We start from the raw sequence: 21,568 nt of genomic DNA, 5'->3' as shown, positions 1-21,568 counted from the left end.
AAATATAAAAACAAATACTATCCAACATGTCAAACCAACTTCCCATCTTAGACCATATGGATTTCCAGTGGAAAAGCACTATTCAACACACAAACCATCATGACCAGCTTGGGGTGTGCAGAAATACACAGAAGCCTGAAAAAATATAGCTGAATCTTTGCCTATTGATTAACTTCAGAGTTAAATCTTAAACCATTCAATAGGCTAGTATGACCAAACAACACAGAGTTACAATTCTGGTTTGCTATACTTGGTGAGTTTTGTGTGGTATGACCCAGATCAATTTCCACAGGTTTGCTTGTGAGTGGGCAGCAAACCACGACAACAACCCATTGGATGTTGTAGGGATTATTTTATCTGCAATAGATTGTTGTGTCATTCAAAGTAAAACCACTGACCTATCTTGAGTAGGAAGAATTGGCTAGCATCCTGCCATTCTTGCTATGGGGATCCTGGGTTAAAGCTGAAGCCAGCTGTCTCAAAAGTACCCAGCTGACAATTGAGGGCAGCTGATCCTGGCTTCCCTCCCTTCCTGCTGCAAGCTGTTTCAGGCTTGCTGCAGCCTTCTCCCCACTTTCTCCCCCTTTGTAAGAGGGGTCAGGAAATCAGAAAAATTGGCTTTCACAATCCATGCTATGATAGCTATGAGCAGTCCCAGCAGCATGATGAAGGTGCCGCCCATGGTTGCCATATGATGTACTTTTTATTTTTAATCATAGTTGTGCAACAGTGAACGTTCACAATTTGCACTACTGTGAGAATTTAAAGGCTTGGCTGGAGCAATGTTCAAGTGTGTGTCTGCTGAGAAAGGGAGACAGGTACCAATACTGGACTTTGCTCCTGGAAGAGGACGTTAAAAAGTGAGCTATCAAGGGGGAAAAAAAGTACGAGAGAAGTTTAGCTATGGAATGTTTTCTGGAATGTTTTACACTCTCTTTGCAGCAAGATTCTCAACCTCCCCTTCTCCCTGTTTCTACAGGGGTACACACACCATTTTACACTTTGTCCGAAGCCTCTACATACCTGGGAAAGTCTAAATGTGCAGCTCCTCACCCTGTTCACAAGGGAAATGGAATTTTGACAGCTTACTGTCAAAACTCTGGCTCCCTTTAAAAGGGGAAGCTGAATCAGAACTGACAGTTTTCCAACTGGGACACATACATAGTCCAAAAACACTAATTTCTCAGGTTGCCATAACTCAGTGGGTGAGTTTGTGTGGATGTGATAACTCAGCCTGTGATTAAGCTATGCAGAGTGGGCTGCCTGCAAAACAACCCATAGTGCATCTGATGGATGATCAGACTTACCAGGTGGTTGTTCTCTTTTCTTCTTCAGTCCTCTAGCTAGTATCCCAGGGCCTTTCGCAGCAGAATCCACCTTGTTTCCTTCTCTTTGCGCCAATCATACCCCCCCTCCCCAATTTTTGTTTTCTGTTGCCTCTCACTGTGGAGACTGATGTCACTATCAGTGACAGCTGCACTATCAATATTCAAAGGGAAAAAAATTAAAAATGGGTGATAGAAATGTATGCAATTGTGATTGCATTAAAAAAAAAAAGCCCTTCTGATAAATTTGTGCTTTTTTGGGTAATGAGGGAAGGAGAACAACAGCCATGAAATATGTTTATATATCTAAATAAATGTTCCAATTTGCCAAACAGGCTGAAAAAAGAACACTTTCTTTGAATACATATCAAAAACACACATTCACAAAAAAGTTGTGGGATGCAGATTTCCCTTTTCTGGAGTACGGACAGGCCCAAGAAATGGGGGAAAAGGTGGCTGACACTGAGAACTGTCATGATAATACTTAAAAACTAGATGTTCACACTGCTAAAGTAGGGATATACATGACACTACCTTTAGGGCAAAAAATTCCTTTGCAGCTTTGCCTTTCAATTGACAGTTTGCCTACAGAGCTGTCAAGAGTGCAAAGTAGCCTTTATGCAGCCTTGCTTTGTCAATGTCCAGGGATGTTAACAGTTGCACTTTGAAAGCTGACACTTAACAGGACATTAGCCAGGCAATGCTCCACATGGGCACACACACCTGCACAAAAGCTTTTAAAAATGCTCTCAGTTTTGCATATTTTTTTGCACACACCCCTCCAAAAAGGGGGGTGGGGTGGGCTGAGGATCCAGTGACTATCACTCCAACAGTGGAGCAGCTGTCTATGGCAGTGATGCAGGCAAAATCACCCAGAAGGGAAAGGGTTTTGTTGTTCTTGTTGAGTAGCTTGCTTGTTGTTTCCCACAGCCCGCAAATGTCTCCTGGATTCAAATGAAACACTTACCCACTGTGAGGTCAACTATCCCTACAAAAAGCCATGGGGTGTCCTGGTGGCATGTTGCCCTCAAATAAACCAACCTGAGGGAAACTGGCTGAGTTTGGATGACACAATACCCCCACCATGGATAGCTAGCGGTTGTTGCACTGTGCAAGCCCAGGCTGCAATACAGCAGATGCTCTGCATGCACAAAATGTCATGTTCAACCTCAAAACAGATGACAGGACTGGAAATATCATTCACTTGTGTTTTTCCTGCTCATTACCATTTTTCCTAGCTCAACACATGACAGAACTTTATAGAATAGATATTCTATATGTAGAATTCATCTTTGATCATAATTAACCATCAATTCAAGCTCAATAAAGTTTTATTAATAGCATCCCACTTCTTTGTACATCAAGGTTTACATGGTTTGTGCTTGTTTCAGATTACAATTAAGGTATTTGCCTAGAATGCTTGGGGGAACTGACTCAGTCTCTCATTGATCACAGTAAACTCCAACATCCTCTTCTTTTCACAAAAGCAGTCATCCAAGTGGTATTTCTGGGAACAATCCAGTAACAGGAAGCAACATGCTGCAGCTGATAATGGTCATTCCAAACCATAGTATCAGCAATGCCATGTGATTGTGAGAATTTGTTAAGTACTGCATCCACCTACTAGTCCTGGAGATCCAGGCCTTAGGTATTTTTCATTGCATAAGGACTAGCAGGTAGAATACTTTGGGTAGAAGCCCTTTTTAAAAATTAAATTCATGACATTCTCACAGGTACAAGAGACAGCACTATAATGTTTAATAGGTTTTTCCCTTAAGAGAAAGTGTTCATGGATTTATTTCATAGAAACTTATGTCTTAATGACCAACTTTCTTACTGGGCATCAAAATGATTAGGTTGAATTTTTTTTTTTTTAGGTTGAAATTTTTTATTTAAATAAAAACATACTACAAAATGATTAGGGTACTGCACAAAACCTGAAATGTGCAGTCCAATACCCCTCCTCTAATTACTCAAAACATCTGAGAAACATAGAAACAGAGTGAGTCAGAAGGGGCCTCCCGGGCCATCTAGTCTGACCTCTGGCACCAGCCGGCTGGTGCAAATACCTGCAGAAGCAGGTATTTGTATACATTTCCCACAGGACACTACACCCAAGACAAACTTTCTACTACTGACTAAAATTAGGAATTTCTAAACTCAAAATGACGTATCCTAGTGGAACCTAGTACTCTAGAACACAATGTGTCAATCTGCACTTGGGGTAGGATACTGGGAAAATTACTTGCCCTCTGAGGCACACCAGAAAAGAACTGCATTAATTAAATACCAGCAGCTGCCATTACTTCTTATTTCTTAACAGCAGTGGCTACTAAGGCTGACCATATATATTGGTTATCTGAGATTAGGAATTCTTTGGAAGTCTCAGTGTCCTGAACTTCTAACACTGTACCTCTTTCCAGAGACAAATGCTTTAAAGGAATGTAGAATATAAACTCAGCAACTTGAACGTAAATATAAAGGTTCCTTTGCTCCTATCCAACTTGCTAGAAACACAGATAAAAACAGCATATGGGAAAACAGACTGCCTTGGAAGAAAACTTCTTGAAATACAAAATTTTTCAGTATAAATGCCAGCAAAAATATTTTCAGATAATTCTTTATATTCCTATATGTTCACTATCAATATCTAAGGGTTTTTACAGTTATTATTGACTTCTAATGCTGACACTGCCAATAAAACTAACATCAGTTTCTGAATTACTATAACAGAGTGGATGGGGAGTAAGCCATGTCTGATTAGAAACTGCAAGTGGTGGCTTATATGAGAAAAATGATTGCTGATGTTTTTCTACAATTAGAACACCGGCATTTCAGAGGCTAGAACTCTTTCCTCTGATATACAGTTCTTTTAAGCAAAAGCAAAAATATATGAAAGAACATTCAGTTTTTATCAGTTCCACACCTGAAGCATCAAGTGGTCAAGAGTGTTAGTAATGATTATGTCATTGTATACAGATTTTTTTCAATTTACCTGCTCTTTCCTTTGGCTCATTCCTAAATTTCTCTTCCCAAATTTACAGGAATATCACAGGCATTAGTTCCTAGCCACTGGAACTCTGTATGGCATTCAATGTTAGGCATTCAGGCTGCTGCTAAACTTGGTGGGAGGGAAAAAACAGCAACCACACAAGTAGCTCTCCCCTGCTTTTCTTTTCCTGTTGGGATCATTTCTGTGTAGCCACAAGCATAATTCTTTAAACTAGTAAACAGAGAAACCTTTCACAGACACTGATTATCCTTACTGTGCTCTTAAGAACAACTCAGCAAGGATGTAGAAAGTTGCAGCTCTAGTGTGAGACACATAAAATTAATTTACCACTTTAATTTGTATTATTTTCCTCTCTCAAGTGACTAGGATGCAAAGTTCAGGTGGCAGTCATCTTCCTAGCGTGTTAAAAACATGTCACTAAGCAAATCAATATATAATTAAAGAAGTGTTAATATGTATCAGCCAGACTACATGCAAGCTGTATGCGATTTTCTGAGAGACATTAAAAATGAAATGCCTTTTAAATACTGGATGGTAGCCATTAGCAATAGGGTGTCCTAGCTACCTTGTGCCGTGGCATATACATGTTGTTGTTATGTGCTGTCAAAGTCATCTTCAACCTATGGCAACCCTATGATTGAAAGCCCTCCAAAATGTTCTGTCCATGACAGCTCCATTCAGCTCTTCCAAGTTCATAATGGAAGCCACAGCCTTGGAGTCAATCCATCTCATATTTGGTCTTCTCTTTTGTTTCTGCCTTCAACTTTCCCAAATATGATTGTCTTCTCCAGGGAGTCAGCTTCTCAGGATGTGTCCAGAGTATGACAACATATACATATAAAGTTGCATTAATATTTTTGAAGCTATTATGATTATTGTATCAGTAGAGAAGCATTTTGGGATCTCTTTCCAAACCAAGCAGGAGACTGTCAAAGATTGCTTCACTGGTGAATTATTTACATCACATGTGAAGAGACAGACATTTCAGAATATTCTGAAAATTGCAGAGATCTGCAAGTGCGCAGATATGGGTGGCTGCAGTTGAAAACACAATCTGTAAAAACACTGAGTAGGCTGGTATAACAGGTACTGCTACCAACTGTCAGGAGCTCTTGACATCTTACAGACACTTATTTGTGCACAATGTCATTGCAGCTTTTCATTCATTGCGAAGGGAACAAAGATAACAATTTATCTTAAACATCTGAAGAGCTGCCAAACTCCTTCCCCACAGGGTATTCGTAGCAAATGAAATCATGGTGATGGAACCGAAAGCAAATCAATTTTTAGAGTTGTACCTCCGATTATTACTTCCTGAAAATGAAGTGAACCGAAGACCTGTGCTATTTCAAGGAAACTGGGGCCACTGAAAATATTAGGAAACTACATTTATTTACAAAAAAAAGATTTCAACGTGAACCATCTTCCCCTCTCTACAAGCCCATACATCAACTTTGCAAACAGCCTTTGCCACTACTATGCTCGCAATAAGCTAGCACAAGCATAACTATAAAACCTACTTCAGAAGTATTTTATTTATTTTGTATGTTGCCCCATAACAAAGTTCTCTTGCTACATTGTCCCATAACAAAGCCTATAGCAAATAACAATTAAGACAGAAAAAACAAAATCATAAAATCCAAAGAGAAATTACAACACTAAAACCCACAACAATTTCAAAGTTAAAACACATTTAAATAAAACATTAAAAATAAAGTCAGAGGTCCAGACTAAATGAGTTATTTAAAAGACCTGGTTGAAAACATCTCTACCTGGAGACAGGTACAGAGTTGGCACCAAGAACCTCTCTTGGTAATTGTGGCCAAGTTATCACCATCCAGCTAAACTCCCCAGTGATGATAAATCTGCCAAAACTGATAAAAGGTGCTTAAAGCAACTGAAGCCATCTGAGTTTCTAATGACGGTAATGCATCAATAATTACCTCTTGACTGTGAACCTTATGCTTTAGAGGAAGTATAATCACACCTAAAACCTTGGTGGATGAACCATCAGCATTTGCCTTATCTAAAATGAATCATTTTGTTTATCCCCATTAGTCCACTACCATCCTCAAGCACTGGCTAAGGACAGTCGCATCTTTACCTGTGTCAGATGAAAATGAGTGTGTCACCCATATAGTGGTTTCTTCCAGCCATTTCATGTAGTTGTTTAACAGAATGGTAAAAACAGTAAGTCCCTGTGGAGCCCCAAAATGGATTATGGAGATTACTTGAGTACTAATCTCCAAACACCACTTTTTAGAAATGGCCATTGAAATGGAAGCAGATCTTCTGCCAAGTGGTGCTTCTACACTCAGCCAAGAGAGCTTATCCAGAATGATATCATCGTTGATGTTATTAAAATCTGCTGAGAGGTGAAGGAGAATCAACAGCTCACACTTGCCTTCCTATCTCTTGATAAAAGGTTGCAGGGCCTTCAAATTGTCAAAGACAATTTGTCCCAAAAATGGGACTTAAAACATAACTGAAAGACATCTGGAAACCAGTAGGTTCATCCAAGAGTGGTAAGAGCTGCCCAGCCACAATTCTCTTGATTACATTGCTGCCACTGCTCTAATAGTCATTAACGCTGTCCAGGTTTTCAGGATTAGTCCAATTACAGACTATATAGACATATAACCGTGCAGGCTCACACAAACATTCCTTCCCTACTAGGTTAAAAAAAAACAATAGAAGGCATATAGATGGGCTAGTCTCAACCAAGCAGCTTAGTCACATCCTTAGACCCCAATAACTAAGTCATCCACCAAACTTGGATAACATAGTGCTCTGGACACTTCCACTAACAATGCTTCATTAATAATGAGATCCAAGTCATGATGGATAGAGGCCACTTTACCCTCAAATCATCTTGCAAATGTGTCACAACATGGTATCAAGTGTTCTACTACAACTCGAGTAGTAGTCTGAGGCCTTATTTCAAAAGGCCCCCATGCTCTCTGGACACATTTCTTCATCTCCATCATTCCACAAAGCATGTCTGATAGTAGGTTCCTCCTCATGTTCAATTAGACTTGACACACTTTCTTTCTAGCTGAGTTTCACTTATCTGTGCACCTCCATCATTATCATTTTTTATTTCCATACTAGCCACTAGCCAAAACTCTAGCTGTGTAAACAATTAAAATACAATAAAATGCAATTTAAACTATAAATAGTAAAACATCAAAAATGTAAAACTGAAGTTAACAGTTAAGACAGGTTCATATAGCTCAGCCTCCCAGAATTCCCCCCACCATCCCAGTGCTATTTCTAACTATTAAGTGCATGGCCATAGATGGCAGTTTTAGCCTGGTGCTAAAAAGACGGTAAAGTTGGCATCAGGCAAACCTCAGTGGGGAGATCATGCCATAATTTGGGGGCTACCATGAAGAAAGTCCTTATTGTTGCCCCACCTGAGCCTCCCTTGGAGGTGGTAGTTGGATAAGGCACTGCATGTTGATCATAGCGTCAGGATAGACTGCAGCTGGGAAAGACATTCCATCAAGTATTGTTGCTCCAAACTGACTGAGTACTGTTTTATAGGCTGAAACCAACACTTTCAAACCAGACTTAGAAGTGTATAGGCAGCCAAAGCAAGGGAGCCAGAATTGGTATTCTATGTATGGACCTACTGATTCCAGTTATTGGTCAGGCACAGACTTAGCACTTTCACAGCCTTACCTGCTGGTGATGAAAAGGAGAAAGAGGGCTGTGTGCCATCAGCCTACTGATGGCAACACATGCCAAAACTCCAAATAACCTCACTCAATGGTTTCATGTAGATGTTAAATAGCATTGGAGGGGTGAAAGACTGACTTTTTAGGAATCCAGTACTAAAGAATTCACTGAGCCAAGCATTATCCTGCAAGCACCACCTTCTGGAGCCTCCCATCTGTAGAAGTGGAACTACAGTAAAGAGGTATCCCCTACTCTCACCTCAAAAGGATACTATGTCTGACGGCAATGAAAGGTGCTGAAAGGTACAGGAGTATCAACAGGGTTACACTCCCCCATCTCTCTCTTGGCATGTGTTATTATACAGGATGACCAAAGCTGCTGAAATGGACTGAAATGGATACAGATGACTGGACTCATCAAAGAGTGCTTGGAGTTGGTTGGCCACCACCTCTTAAGCACCTTGCCCAAGAAGGAAACATTTACCATGAGCCTTAAGTTATTAGGACCTTCTAGGTCCAGAGAGGATTTTCGAGGAGCAGACTCACCACCACCTCATTCAGGTGGCATGGGACCACTCCCCCTCATAAACAGGCCTTGGTCACCTCAGCTGGTTCTTCCCTGCTAGCTTTAAAAGTCAAGAGGGACTAGGATCCAATACAGACATCACTGCACATACCTGTTTGAGCACTTCGTCAAGCTTCTCAAGCTATGCTAACTGAAACTCATCCAATAAAATTGGATACAACTGCTATAAAACTAGAATCTCAATCCTGATGGAAATAAGACATTTTATCCTGGAAGTGCTTAGTTAATCTTTTACAGTGGGCCTCAGGTGGGTCTAAAAGTCCTTGGGACCAATATCTAACAATCCCTGAAAAGCATGGGTATCGAGACATTTGTTTAGCATGGTGCTAGCAAGCCCTCTTCAAACTATTCAATGGCAAGGCAAAACAGTGGTTCTTTGGAGCTTTTCCATGACCTAGTATTCAGACCAACTATTTTGTTCAGTGGACTAATGAACACCTTGTTATTTTGCAGGTTTGGAAGTTAGGCTGTGTACACATATTCTGTATTATATATCCTGTCTTCTCTTGCCCAATTAAAGCCATCCATCACTCTTCATTGGTTGTGGGTGGGCAGAATCAACCTCTTTTACTTCAGTTTTATCACATCCTCATACTCATGCTTTAAAAAATTAAGCTGTTATATGCCAGCCTATATATTTTGCAAAGGTATATTTTGTCAAGGAACAGGTTTACTAAAAGCAGTACTTCAAATGGAATGCAATGATACTGGTCAGTGTAACACTGACCAACCAACCTAAATTGCAGGTTTTGGTTTTTCACTATATCCTAATGCCAGTCTTCTTTTAGGCTGTGCTCCAATGTCCAAAGTGAAGAAAGTATAGCATTAGATGTAAGGTTTAGAAAGAAAATGAAATTGCAAAGAGTTAAAAATCCAAGTGATTCAAATGGTGGGAAAAGAATAGCACTGGCAGAATTTATGCTGAATTCAAGTTGAATTTCAGGTAACAAAAGTTATATACCACTGATTAGGAAGTAAAGCAGCTCCTTACCTTGTTTTCCTCCAAAAACTTCAACTTAACAGATACATCATTGCGCATTTTGTCATATTTTTCTTTGTGTACTTGGAAAAGTTGCTGTGACTGCTCAATCTTTGGCAACGTGTTAGCATCTCGTGGGCCAAGATTCAGTTCTTCTAGATCAGTGCGATAAGCATCATATTCAATCCTGATAAAAAGAAAGAGTCAATATGACCTGCACAAATTTGTGCACAGCAACTACAACCTATAACTTATTCATATGTTTTTGAAACTTTACATATAATCTGTTTAGTATTTGCCCCCCATTGTTACATTTTTAAAATCTTCTCATGACTGCTACAGGGTTCTGTAATTCAACAAACCCACATTCATACTTCTAAACTTCACCGCTTGCTTGCTTGCTTTCAAACATTTATATGCCACCTGATTGTGCCACAGCACCTCTGGGTGGCTCACAACCATAAGATAATGTGTAAGGAATGCTGTATCACTGATATTAAACAATCCCACCTTACTCAAACATTTGATGTTGCTACTGTTGAAAACTGTTCCCATTTCATCTTGTGTTTGCAGAAGTACTAAAACTTGGGTGATCGCCACCTTCTCCCTCATATTTGAATGGCTCTGCTTTCACGCTGACAGCAGCATAGTGAGATGCACAGAATCTCATTATCATCATCATCTAATCCATTGTATGGAACATTGATAATATTGATCTATCAATTGAAATACTAACACAAATCATATGATAAAATATAATTCTAAGTTCACCTTGAAAACATGGAATATTTAGTTCCATCTTCATCAGAATGAAAAAGGCGAATGGCCACAATTGGTGGCAATCTATTTACATCAAAGAAAGGAACTTATAACAGAGCTTGGAACTCTCTTGGATATTTCCCCCATCAACTCCTAACCTCAAAGAGATAAATCAATGATGAGCAAGTACTTGTCCCTTTAACTGTGGGAAAGGACTTGCCACAGGAAAAATATGAAAAAGCTGTGGCTATGTAACATGGTTCCCACTATTCTTATAAACAAGTTATGACTGCAGGATTTATATTTAAGGATTTAAATTTTTCAGATTTAGTAATAATTCAAATAGAAACAATGAAAACAACAGAATTTAGGTTAGTTTTCAGTCTGTTCCAGGTATGACTAATTTGGATGCAACCATGTGCCTTAGAGTGCAATCTAATGGGCATGCCTACTGCCCTCCAAACTCAGAGGATTATGGGTGCCTAACGAAGGACAGGAGTGTGGAGATAAAGGCTGCCTTCAAAATTCTATCATCCTGTCAAAGACTTAGATGGCCATTTTTATCCTGGCAGAGCCTCCCTTCCCTGTCCCCATAATGGAACCCATAATGACCCCCTACCCACTGCTGGATCCAAGATCAGGCTTGTAACTTTGGAGCTGAAACCAGTGCAGAAAGAACATGCTAGCTGCAAGAAAGGGTTAAGGGCACTGTGAACTTGGAATTCCGGCTCTGATCTTGCAAGGGGGACTCAGAATTTTCCTATGGCCAACTAGACCGTATCCACAAGCCACAGGACTCAGCTCTTAGTGTGATCCAGACTTAGCTTCTTACTCAAAGCTGTATACTTATTAAATTCATTAAATAAACTGATAAACCATTACCTAGCATTTTCATATTGCTTCACGGTCAGTAGTGTATCTTCAATGGTTTTATTCACCAAAGTGTTCACACTAGCAATAAAAAAATTAATTGCCCCCAGAAGAGTTTCACCATTTTTAGAAAGAAGTTTCTGAGTATCCGCATTGTATCCAAACTCCTCCTATTAAAAGAATGGAAATACAGTGGTGTTTGTGAAGGTTTAACTCTCTGCTAGCACCAAACTATACTACCACTATAGCAGCAGTCAAGAGATTCCAAAATTCAGCCTTGAACAGCCAGTGCAATGAACTTATCCTTAATTGCTTTTTTGCATTTATAACAACACATACTGCACCACTGTGTGTTACTTCAAATATGACCTAAGTAGTTTATTCTTGGATATAAGAAGTACAGAAGTACATATCAGCATCACAATTTGGAGAAACAAGCCTCTTAAAATGAACATATTCAGCTAGTTTATTTCAAAATTTTAAATTAGCAAAAATTAGCCAGTTAGGGTTTAACATGCAAGTTAACAATTTGTGCTGTTTTATTTCAATTATGCCATCAGTTATTAACCAATTATAAGAAAAGTTGGATGGCTAATTTATGCATTTCCAATGTGGTATGAATATTGCCTACTTTCCTGTAAATTGTCTATTTTACTAATGCAATCAAAATCTTACATGGAGCTCTAATGATTTCAAACTCAAATCTGCAAATGCATCTCCAAGCTGTCTTTGTGTATGCACCATCTGGAAAAGTTGAGTCGACAAGGTTTGTGCCAGTCTCAGGACATTCTCATACTTCTTTTTGTTATCTCTCAGTACTTCTATTTGAGCTTCCAACTCTAGATCTACTGTTCGTGAGCCTCGACCCAGTTTCTCCGAGATTATCTGACGAGTACACTGTAAAGTTTGCAAGACAAAGTTTAAAAATGATTAAGTTTATATTCAAGATAGCATATATCTATTCTTTAAGTTTGCAACACATCAGAATTGTTAACATTTTCTTCTGAATATGTCCACAATTCAGTCACCTGACATCACTATACACCCTTCCAAATAAATTAATCTATTATCTTGAATAGGAGCCATTATGTTCAGAAGTGCAGTTATGTTCAAAATAAAATGAATAGTACACTAACCTCAACTTTACTGTTACATCCTTGAAGAGGTTTAAGACTATCTTTATTGTACAGAAACTCTTAAGAAGAGTTGATAATGAGAAGCAAATTAAGAGGCCAAATCAATCAATCAATCAATGGGTAACTAATGTGTGAGGGGTTGGTTGGGGGAGAAAGCAAGCTCTGAAGAGATCAGAAAGGGGAACCAGGCTCCAGGAATCTATAGACCAGTGATGGTGAACCTATGGCATGAGTGCCACAGTGGGCACACAGAGCCCTCTCTGTCAGCACGCAAGCCACGTTGCCCCAGCATTGCCCCAGCAATCAAGCATTGGATAACAGCGTACATACAGCCCATGCGCATGCTCGGAAAGGAGTAGTGGTGCCAGGCGATGTCACAAGCCGTGACTCATTAGCCATGACTTGTCCGAGCTTTCGCATGGCTGGTCAGTGCACTGCCAAGCGGGGAGAGAGAGAGATTTGCTTGAATATATATATATATATATTTGCTTGAACTTGCTGAGTTGTTTTTTCTAAACTAAAACCTCAGTTTTCAGGTTTTATTGCAGTGTTGGCACTTTGTGATAAGTAGGGTTTTGCGTTGCAGTTTGGGCACTCGGCCTCTAAAAGGTTCACCATCACTAGGTTGGGGTTAGAAAGACGAGGTGTCCTGGCATGATTTTGACAGTTGGAATGTGTTCAGAATGGGCAGAAATGATGAGATGCGCAGAAAAAGCTACTCAAGAAAGGCTTTTTCAAAATTGCCCTCTTTCAATGGAACTTTACCCCTATATTAGGGTTAGGGGTGTGCACCAGGTTAGGGTTAGGAAAATGAGGTGTCCTGGTATGATTTTGATGGCTGGAATGTGTTTAGAATGGGCAGATAGGATGAGCTGTGCAGAAAAAGCTACTCAAGGAAGGCTTTTTCAAAATCGTCCTATTTTCAATGGAACTTTAGTGCTATATTAGGGTTAGGGATAAGGGATGCAGGTGGCGCAGTGGTTTAAACCACTGTGCTGCTGGGCTGGTTGATCGAAAGGTCACCAGTTCAAATCTGCACAACGGGGTGAGTTCCCGTTGCTCTGTCCCAGCCCCCACCAATCTTGTAGTTTGAAAGCATGCAAATGCAAGTAGATAAATAGGCACCATTTCGGTGGGAAGGTAACAGCGTTCCATGCATTTCGGTGTTTAGTCATGCTGGCCACATGACCACAGAGACTATCTGGGGACAAACGCTGGCTCCCTCAACTAGGAAATGGAGATAAGCACCGCTCCCTAGAGACAGACATGACTGGACCTTAATGTCAAGGGGAAACCTTTACCTTTAGGGTTAGGGATGCGCAACAGGCTAGGGTTAGGGTTAATAAAATAAGGAGTTCTGGTATGATTTTGATGGCTGGAATGTGTTTAGAATGGGCAGAAATGATGAGCTGTGCTGAAAAAGTTCCTCAAGGAAGGCTTTTTCAAAATTGCCCTCTTTCAATGGAACTTTACCCCTATATTAGGGTTAGGGGAGTACACCAGGGTAGGGTTAGGCTAGTGGCGGAGAACCTATGGCACATGTGCTAAAGTGGGCACACAGAGCCCTCTCAGTCAGCATGTAAGCCAAGTCACCCCAGCATCGCCCCAGTAGCCGAGCATCGGATAACAGTGCACACAGGGGTCATGCGCATGCTTGAAAAGGAATAGCAGTGCCAGGCAATGAAGTCATGAGCTGCAACTCATTAGCCACCTCTCGTCTAAGCTTTCGCATGGCTGGTCAGTGCTCTGCTCAGAATATATAAATATTTGCTTGGACTGGCTGTGAGGTGTTTTTTCTAAACTAAAACCTCAGTTTTCAGGTTTTATTGTAGTGCTGGCACTTCGCGATAAATAAGTGGGTTTTGGGTTGCAGTTTGGGCACTCGGCCTCTAAAAGGTTCACCATCACTGCTATAGACTATAGAGTGTGTATGCCATCTGAGACAATCCCCCTGGCCCATCTCCTTTTGGTGGTAGGAGCAAAGTGGGAGCCATCTGTATGTTGAAAGGATGCATGGTGGGAAGGAACAGGGCTGGAGGCTGTGAACCAGAAAGTGCATATGCCCAACATTTGTATCTTTCCTTGAAATCTCAGGCTTCTTGCTTTCATTCAGCTCCTCCCAATTCCCACTACAACTGGCAAAGGACTTCTGCTTCCATGGTACTTTCAGCATTTTTAATGTTGGAGATGGTGTGAGGATTGTTCCAATTAATGTATTTTTCTGAAAAGGCAGAAATCTATTACTAGCCTATTACCTTCCTTTCACAGCAGTTCCCTTTAAGGCTCCAAGGATGTCTGTGTGTAGATATCTCTCTCTCTAGAAATAACACTTTTACTAACCTTATTTAACTAGAGAAGCTGTTAAAATGACTTCTGAAAGCGACAAGCATAGAGGCAATAAAAAGCTATTGCCTAGATGCATAGAGGCAATAAAAAATGATGACTGGTTCAAGCAAACATGTACATTTGGTTAGAATAAAAAAGTTCAAGAATACAGAAGAGTAGGGATCCTTTCCTCAGAAGAGCCTGAAAGAACACTTAGCATGAAAAAATTCAAGCAGAGGAACTAACATAAGACTTCAGGAACTATGCAAATAAAGACAAAGGGCCATTCAAATGTAATGTAATTAAGGGAATGGGTTATTATTTCCCAAGATTCCGTGCACATTCCCAAAGTTAGAGATAAGCTTAGAAAGACTATATTAAGGTAAAGTGAAACACGTTCTTGTGATCAGGCGTCTCTATGAAAAGCCTAGCTATGATTGAACCGTAATTAATTTGAGAAAGGTTGCTGTAAATGAGAATGTGTATTATTTCACTTCAGCATTTGGTAAGCATGCGGTAAGCCAGTGCTGCTATACTTGTGGATCAAATGTGCTTGAGGACCCTGAAGCCTTGCCCAGATAGCACTACTGGTTTTGACTGTAAAATTATTAAGTGAACTGTCACCAACAGTTCAAACCAAACAGTTTGGAGGGGGGAAAAGTATCTGTATCAGTCAATCTTATTTATTTATTTGGAGTTTTGTATGCCGTCCCATTCGCATTAGCCTCGGGACGGCTTCCAACATTCTTGTCCTAGGGAGTTATAGCAGCTGGGGGAGACTAATGTAAGTAGCTCTGAGTTCCTTAGAAGACAAAAGGCAGGATATAAATCTAATAAATAAATACTATCTTCTCATATTGGGCCAGAGAGGAGGACCTCAATGACTAAATATAAGGGTCCAGGAGCTGCACAGCTGGGACTCAAATGCTAATTTAGAAATATAAACACTAGATCATAGACAGGTTTCAGTTCTTGTCTCTATGAACAAAGTAAATCAGTAGGATAACATTTATGACAGTAGCTATTAAATCAGGAAATAGCATGCAATTAAAGATCTAGAATGTGAAAGGTATGTTCCACTTGAACCAATTTGTACAAATGATCCTCTGAACAAGCTGGTACAATTTAAACTGTTTCAGTCTGCAGAGAGGAAAATGTGTATTTTTCTGGCTAAAGGGTAAAGATGTCACTATGGGTTATTGCTGCTATGTAGACATTTGAGACAAAAAAGCTCATTAAAAAGATTAACTCATCCTGAAAAATGGAGACCAGATGACTTCAGTGCAAGTCCCTCTTCTGAGCAGACTTAAGTCAGAATGCGCCAACACACAAAGTGAACCAGTATTCAAATGTTAAAGCAAGCAGTCCAGAATGCATGTAAAAGGAATTATTCATTTTTTAAAATTAGAAACTTAATTTGATTCATTTATTATAAAGCAAGTCTTCCTCTGGACAAAAGGGATACAAGCAAACCTACTAGTCTTTATATAACTGAGTAATTATAGCTTTCCCCAATTCCATCAGTCTTTAATAACATAGTATTTGCATTCACAAATTAGGACAAGGCACCCTAAGAATAAGCTATGCAGTGTGTTTGTCACAGATCAATGCATGGTGTACCTAAGACATGACAGTACTCACTGTGGGCTGTCCCCCACAGCCTTTCCCCTTGGCCTTCCTACAGGTATGACAGGGACTCCACAGGAAGACCCATCTTGTCTCTTCTGTCCAATGTGAGTATGACTGCTTTTGTGGTCACCAGATCATTCCTCAGCTTTTTCTTAGAAGATTGCTTTTCCAATCTCTGCAGTGACAGCCAGTGACAAATGGCACACTGGAGTGACTGTCACTGATTTTCCACCAATTTTTTGTGACCACGATTTATGGAAAAAAAGTTGATCTGATTTTTTCAGGTGTACATGTACAGAACTCCAACTATCCCAAATACACAGCCAGGACTCATTGATGTCCTAGACAGTTTCCCCTGTCCAGTCCCTGGATGGGAATCATCTAGTTACTGCCTACTAATTTAGTATATGCTTGCTTGCTTGCTTGCTTGCTTGCTTGCTTGCTTTATTTATTTATTTAAACATTTTTATGCCGCCCCATTTGCCGAAGCCTCGGGGCGGCTCACATCATCAAGTTAAAATAGTTATAATATAAATTAAAAATATAAATATTAAATTAAAATACAATTATTACTATTATTATTATTATTTCCTGCCTTTTGTCCACTTGTGATGAACTCAAGGTGGCATACATTACTCATCCTTACAACAAATGTGTGAGAAAGGTTGGACTCAAGAGATTGTGAGTGGCCCAAAGTCACCCAGTGTGCTTCATGGCTGAGTGAGGACTAGAATCTGGATCTCCTGGATCCCCAGTCTAGCACTCTATCTACCACACCTGCTCTCAAGCTGGAAAGGAACTGTGTGGGGAATGTGCTAATAGAAGCTGCTGCCAAGTCAATCGCAGTAACCACTGACAGTAATCACAACTGGAACCTGCCTGAGTTCCTAAATGACAATTTAACTGCCAAGGTCCTTGCATTTTTTTAACATGTACAAAAGCGCACATGTCATGGAATGTCTCCTACAAGGGGCCTGACTCTGCTAGGAGAAGAGAAGCAGCTGCAGAGGCAATGCTTGCTTTTAAGAGTGCCTTGGCAGGTTCCTTCACAGAAGTGAAAAATGAGACTGCTTTACTGAGTAACATAAGAAAGCCCATGGACATTATGTTATCTTGCTTAGGCCCTCCCCTCCCACAACTTAGTAAATAAAACATTGCTCTGAAACCACATATTCCATGAACCTTGACTTGGCAAACATGTCCATTTTTCACATTGCTTGCATCTTTTCATCACCAGCCTGACTCAGCAGCTCTAGCTGTTCTAAAATCACATCTAATATCACCTTGCAACTCCTTACAGAAAGTCTCTTTCATTGCCAGTTATTGGGCAGCACATTCAAGATGCTTCCTGTCAATGCAATAGATTGTAAAACTGTAGTACTGCATAATACCAAGCTATAATTGCACCAAGGATAATACCCCAATTTCTCTGGTATCTAGAAAAGTTAATAGTTTTCAGTAAATAAATTGCACTAACTTTAATCAGAAATACCGCCCTCAGCAAGTGATGAGGTAGCCAAAGTGACTGGTTGTTTATGGACTAGGTTAATGGAAGACATGACAAGAATGGGAATAAAAACAAGTTCTGACAGTAGAATTCTAAGTTTCCCCATCAACAGCAATGACCAAGACTGACCTTCAAGATCACACCCTCTCTTCTCCTTGTACATGCTCAGACTCTCTCCTTATTCTTGATTTGTAATTAGCTGTAGCTCAGCCATGTCATCCAAATAAGGCAAAATGTGGTTGCTTGCTGATTTGGGAGGTCCAGCAAAGCTATAACTGTTGTCAACTACAAAGTGTAAGACAGAATATGTGCATGTGAGCCTGAAAGTCAGGCAAACATGTGAGCTTGGAAACCATGATTTGGCCAAGATTTTAAAATTGGACCAATTCCAGTGATCTACTTATTCCCACTTTCCTGTGTACCTATAGAAATGCAGCTAGACAGCAAGTTTGTTCCTTGTACACTGCTTTATTATTTGTAATATACATGCACATTCCACACAATCTTTATACCTTGTTTCTTTTTGAGAATGGGCAACAAGATGCACCTATTCAGCATGGACCTATTGGAATGAAGTACGCAGGCTACTTTCACATAAGGTTAAATCCAATGTTAGTCCTATTTGAAGGTCTTAATGAAATGAATGGACCCAATGTTAGTGTCAGGCATTTCAATAGTTTTACCTAAGACTAATGTTCAAAGTGTACAGGGCCAAGGAGGAAAAACAAAACATGTTCCATAACATTTTAAATGCTTGCATTTGAGAATGATATACACAAGCCCACTAAGTTTTTCCATGTGAAAGCATACACATGGGATGCAATTCCTTGCCAAGAAAAATACACATTGTGTGAACTAGCTTTCTAGAAAAATATGTTAATGGTTGGTTATACTGCATTTTCCTAAGCTGAAAAACTTTGGCATTCTAAAATTTTCTCCCCAGGGTGGGAAGACAGGAAAAACATAATTCAGAAGAAAAATATAGTTGTTCCTCTTTGACTGTAGACATACATGTAAGTTAGATAGGATGACCAGTTTTGATGGATGGGAAACCTTTGCAAATTTAAGGAATTCCTTCTTCTGGTTTATAAGAGTCACAGTTAATCACATTAAAAACCCTGCTGCAAGGTGACATAGAACATTTTCTACTCTGATCACAAAGCAAACACATTTTACCTCTTGCTTTGCACCTGAAATCTATAGGCTACAAAATCATGAGTAGGCATAACAATAAAACTCAATCCTAAAAATGCTATTAGGTATTCTAATCTAGACAAATTCTTTTAGGAGATGACCATTTTCAATGGCTAAATGGCTATTGTTTATTTTGCTATATTTATACGGTTGCTGAAAAGCATATGTTCCTTGGGCAAATCATAGAAAATTAATGCACTGCCAAATACACTGCATTTTAATTCAAGCAAGTTCAAACAGCACTTGGGAATCTTAGAGGGGAAAAAACTTTGGAAAACAAATTATGTTCCTTATTAAATGTCATTGTTCTAAAAGTCTCTTTTCATCCAAAGAAGTTACTGTAGCAGAAGGAGATTAAATTTTTAAAAAGCACGCCAGACTCTTACCCTTCAAGTTCTGGTAAAATGCCAACTCCTTTTGTATGTGAAGTACCAGAAGTACTCAACTGCAACAGTGAAACCAATACAAACCTTGTAAGTGTTTAGGCTCCATCTTCTTACAAGCTCCAATTTTTCCAATGCTGGATTCTTCGCCTCCTCTGCAAGAACAACTGGTCCACTTTTCTGCTGCATTTTTATATTGCCTGTTTAGAAGTCACATGTAAGGGGTCAGTACTTTGAGCCAGTACTGATTCTCAGCCTAGACTACCTTGCAGGGTTGTAGGGAAGATAAAATGGAGATGAGAGGGAAAATGATGTAAACCATCTTGACTTCCTCCAGGAGGGGAAAATGCAGGATATAAATGTAAAAATGTAAAAAAATCATTACTACACTTGCCAAATACTATGTTGTTCATTATATGAAATTATGATGTTTGTCCAAGCACAATTCTCCTAGGAATATGGGAAGTTTGTAGAAACTTATATTCACTAAACTTATAATTTCACTAAAACTCATGAAGGCAAGTTCCTTCATTACTTTGCACTGTAACCATGAATATAAACCTATGCACATTTAATTGGGATATACTGATCTTGTTTCATAATCAAGAGGTACAGGACCAGTTTGTAGGAGCATTTCTGCCTAGCATAATATCTAACAGGATTTTCTCATTATTTAAAAGTTGTATCAGAATGGAAAATAACTTTCTCTGTAACTAACATATATATAGTAAAGGGAAATAACAGTTCCATCTGACAGTTCAACATCTGAATATCACACTAGGTTACTACTCTATGCTCTGTTCCATTGACGAGTTTCTCTCTTTCCCAGGTCCCATCCTATTTCTAAACCACCCCATTCACAGCTTCAAGAGGATGCTCAGGAAAAGTTCAAACTTTTTAAAGCAGATGTGTTTCTAATGTGTCTGCCATGTGCATTATGATAAGCACTTAGTGTATGAAGTAAGTACTTATAAAAACATACAGGAAGACCTGCAGTTGACTACAGATTCCCAAGCATCACCCTTGAGTTTTGATATTCAGTAAGATATATGTGAAACTGTCCTAAATAAGCAGACAGTACTCCAAAGCTACAGTTTTTTGGCCTGAAGTAACCTTCAAGGAACTGAGAGACAAAGGTGGGCAGACCCTGCAAAGGCAGGCAAGTTCAAAGCTACAGTTGGTTAATTTTTTCTTTCTCAGCTGTGACCACACCAAAGCATTACCCAGCACAGCAATTTACTTTTGAAAAAAGGCTATTGGAGCTGATGGAAGGCTTTGTTAAGCTTAGTTGCCGTGGGGGTGAAGGGAGAAGCAAAGGAGGCTATGTGAGCCAGAAATTCTCCACACTGAATCTAAAGTGACTTTAGTGACTGCTCCAAACATACTGCATTGCAAAGGAGAAAGAAAAGCCAGTTTGTTCTTCAACTACAAAGCTTTAAAGTTCACCATAATAAGTCAAAATATTTTTTTTCTAATGTCCCGTTATCCCCATTCATACAATTTATCAGCTTGGCACCCCAGAAGTGCAAAGCAATTTCTTCCATGATCTCCAAAGAGAGATAGCAGTGAAATCCAGAAATGTACAGAAGTTAATAGAAGAATCTTAAGCAAGACAGTGAATTTTTTAAAGCATGCTATCTTTAGTTCTTATGGTATCAAACTACAAATGTGGAGGGTTTTTTAAAGTTTACTTTTATTACAGACATTCAGAAACACACACACACACATGCATATCTAAGTTGGGTGTTGGACAAACTGTTAAGGTGCTTCCACTTCTACATGGATGGCTGATTCCAGATGGCAGTGCTGCAGTTTTATTGCTGTACTATGGAATTTCACACAGAATTATTTGATCCTCTATGCTATTTAATTCCTGCATGAAACTACTGAGAGAGAGGTTATCCCAAGAAATAGAGGGAGATGTCACCAATATTTATGCAACACTCCATCTTACTTTTTCATCATAACCAGGTAAAGCAGTGGGTGTTCTAAATCAGTGCCTTACTGTGGAGGAACTATAGTTGATATAGTAGGAAAAACAATGGAAAGGCTTATAATGGAGAGCGATCTAGTGATGCTAGATAGGGAAGGGAGGCTGACAGCCACAAAACACGGCTTCCGCAAAAACAGGTCCTGCCAGACAAACCTTGTGGAATTCTACAACAAGGTTTCAAGGTGGCTA

The 21,568-nt window shown here is 39.6% G+C and overlaps 1 protein-coding gene across 4 annotated transcripts in view; it reads right to left on the bottom strand.

Moving 5' to 3' along the window:
• Positions 1-21,568, bottom strand: part of ARFIP1 (ADP ribosylation factor interacting protein 1) — a 48,151-nt gene that overhangs the window by 4,846 nt on the left and 21,737 nt on the right. For all 4 annotated transcript variants that reach the window (XM_044430760.1, XM_044430758.1, XM_044430761.1 and 1 more), the window contains 4 exons: positions 19,474-19,586; positions 11,888-12,109; positions 11,225-11,382; positions 9,596-9,770 (listed from right to left, as the gene is read on the bottom strand). In XM_044430760.1, the coding sequence (XP_044286695.1) occupies positions 9,596-9,770; positions 11,225-11,382; positions 11,888-12,109; positions 19,474-19,586 (668 nt within the window). The remainder of the gene's footprint in view (positions 1-9,595; positions 9,771-11,224; positions 11,383-11,887; positions 12,110-19,473; positions 19,587-21,568) is intronic.

This window comes from Varanus komodoensis, unplaced genomic scaffold (assembly GCF_004798865.1).
Source record: "Varanus komodoensis strain SLA01 unplaced genomic scaffold, ASM479886v1 scaffold21, whole genome shotgun sequence".
NCBI lineage: Eukaryota > Metazoa > Chordata > Lepidosauria > Squamata > Varanidae > Varanus > Varanus komodoensis.
Note: the sequence above shows the minus strand (reverse complement) of the source record. Positions and strands in the feature narration are given on the sequence as shown.